Genomic DNA, 1,650 nt, shown 5'->3' on the forward strand with positions numbered 1-1,650 from the left:
GAGAGAGAGAGAGAGAGAGGTGAGAGACGAGAGGCGAGATGAGAACGAGACGAGACGAGACCAGATCAGCCTGTTCTTGTCCAGCATAGAATGGAGAGCATTTCGTAGAGGAAGGATCTTCTATTTCTAAACTAAAAAATTTCTAGCAGGTTTCTCGTTGAGACGGTTAATAATTAAAACATTTGTCTTCGTCTTTTTCTTTCCTTTTTGGATCTAAGTTGAGCCTTTTTACCGTTATCACTACCATGAATTTTAATACTTGTACCCTTTTCTGTCTCCAGACATGGCGCCAGTCCCAGCCGTCCCTCGGCCAAGGTCATGGCAGCATCAGCATCAGAAACCGCGCACGCTCACTGCGCATACTCAGCGGATCCCTTCCTACAGTGATACCGGCACAAGGAACGCCCACAAACGCACGCAGGGCAGAGGGGCGGGCCAGGGTGCTGCTAAAACGACAGGAAGACGGCTCTCTGGGCATGGGCATACAAGGCGGGAAAGAGTACAACTCTCCCATCTCGGTCTACTCTGTGGAGCCAGGGAGTCAGGGCGACGTTCAGGTGAATTGATTATATTATATATTATTGCTCTAACGTTGTGACCGACGTATTGTTAATGGGAAAGTTATTATGCTTTTTACATTATTTTATTAGGAGAGTTCTGAATGCATGGTCTTTAATGAGGGCCATCTTTTCAGACTTCTCAATATTAATGTACTTGTCATATTATTATCTCGAACTTCTGGAAAAACATAGGAAAAGCTAGCTCAAGATCATAGCGAAAAATGGGCAGTGTCTGTCGTGGTCCTGTTGGTGTTATGCTCATTTTTGGAGAAAGCACTAATAATTTTATAATCTCTTCTCTTACCTATCCTCGGTGGAAAGTTCCCTTGGCTAAATTTAGAATGGTGTCATCGTGTGAGGGGGCGGGGGGGTGGGGGTAGCAGACTTGCTCTGTGCTACCTGAAAGGGGGTCACAATTTTGTCTTATTAGCTTTATTTTGTTTTGTTTTCTGTGTGTTTTCTTGTGAGGCGGTTGTTGGTTTCTTTGTTTTTGTTTGTTTGCTTTCTTTTCTTTAGTTGTAATTGCTTTTGTTTCGGTTGGGCTGTTTGTTTGTTTGGGTTTTTGTTGTTGATGGTTTGTTTTGTTGTTGTTGGTTGGGGGGGGGGAGGGGTTTGCTTGTTAGTTTATTTGTTTGATTAGTTCGTTTGTTGTTGGTGGGGTTGGGTTTTGTTTTTTGGGGGTTTTTTATGGGGGGGGGTTGTGGTGCATCCTGTTTTTGCTACTGCTTAAGGACGTTACGGTCCCTTCAGTTACGGAGAAAAAACTACTTTTGCTGCTATTTGCAAACAAATACGGGGGATTTCTTTAACGGCATACGTGCAGCAGAGCTACCAGTTATCTTACTTTTAATTTTCTCACTTGTGCTTATCGTTATTCGCAGGGTCTTCGAGTTGGGGACGAAATCCTGGATGTGAACGGCACCGACTTTAGCGACATCACTCACGCAGAGGCCGTGACGCTGATCCGGAACGCTTGGAACGTCATCCTAACAGTTCATCGTTCCGGGTCAAGTAATAATGACTTGATTGATGGCGGTGAGTGAGTGAGTGAGTGAGTGAGTGAGTGAGTGAGTGAGTGAGTGAGTGAGTG

General features: G+C 44.7%; 1 protein-coding gene across 1 annotated transcript in view; it reads left to right on the forward strand.

Moving 5' to 3' along the window:
* Window positions 1–1,650, forward strand: part of LOC106011234 — a gene marked incomplete at its 5' end in the record, with an annotated part of 13,394 nt that overhangs the window by 3,053 nt on the left and 8,691 nt on the right. Inside the window, 2 exon segments of the mRNA XM_013080121.2 lie at window positions 282–557; window positions 1,442–1,595. Of these exon segments, the coding sequence (XP_012935575.1) occupies window positions 282–557; window positions 1,442–1,595 (430 nt within the window).

Source organism: Aplysia californica, unplaced genomic scaffold (assembly GCF_000002075.1).
Source record: "Aplysia californica isolate F4 #8 unplaced genomic scaffold, AplCal3.0 scaffold00075, whole genome shotgun sequence".
NCBI lineage: Eukaryota > Metazoa > Mollusca > Gastropoda > Aplysiida > Aplysiidae > Aplysia > Aplysia californica.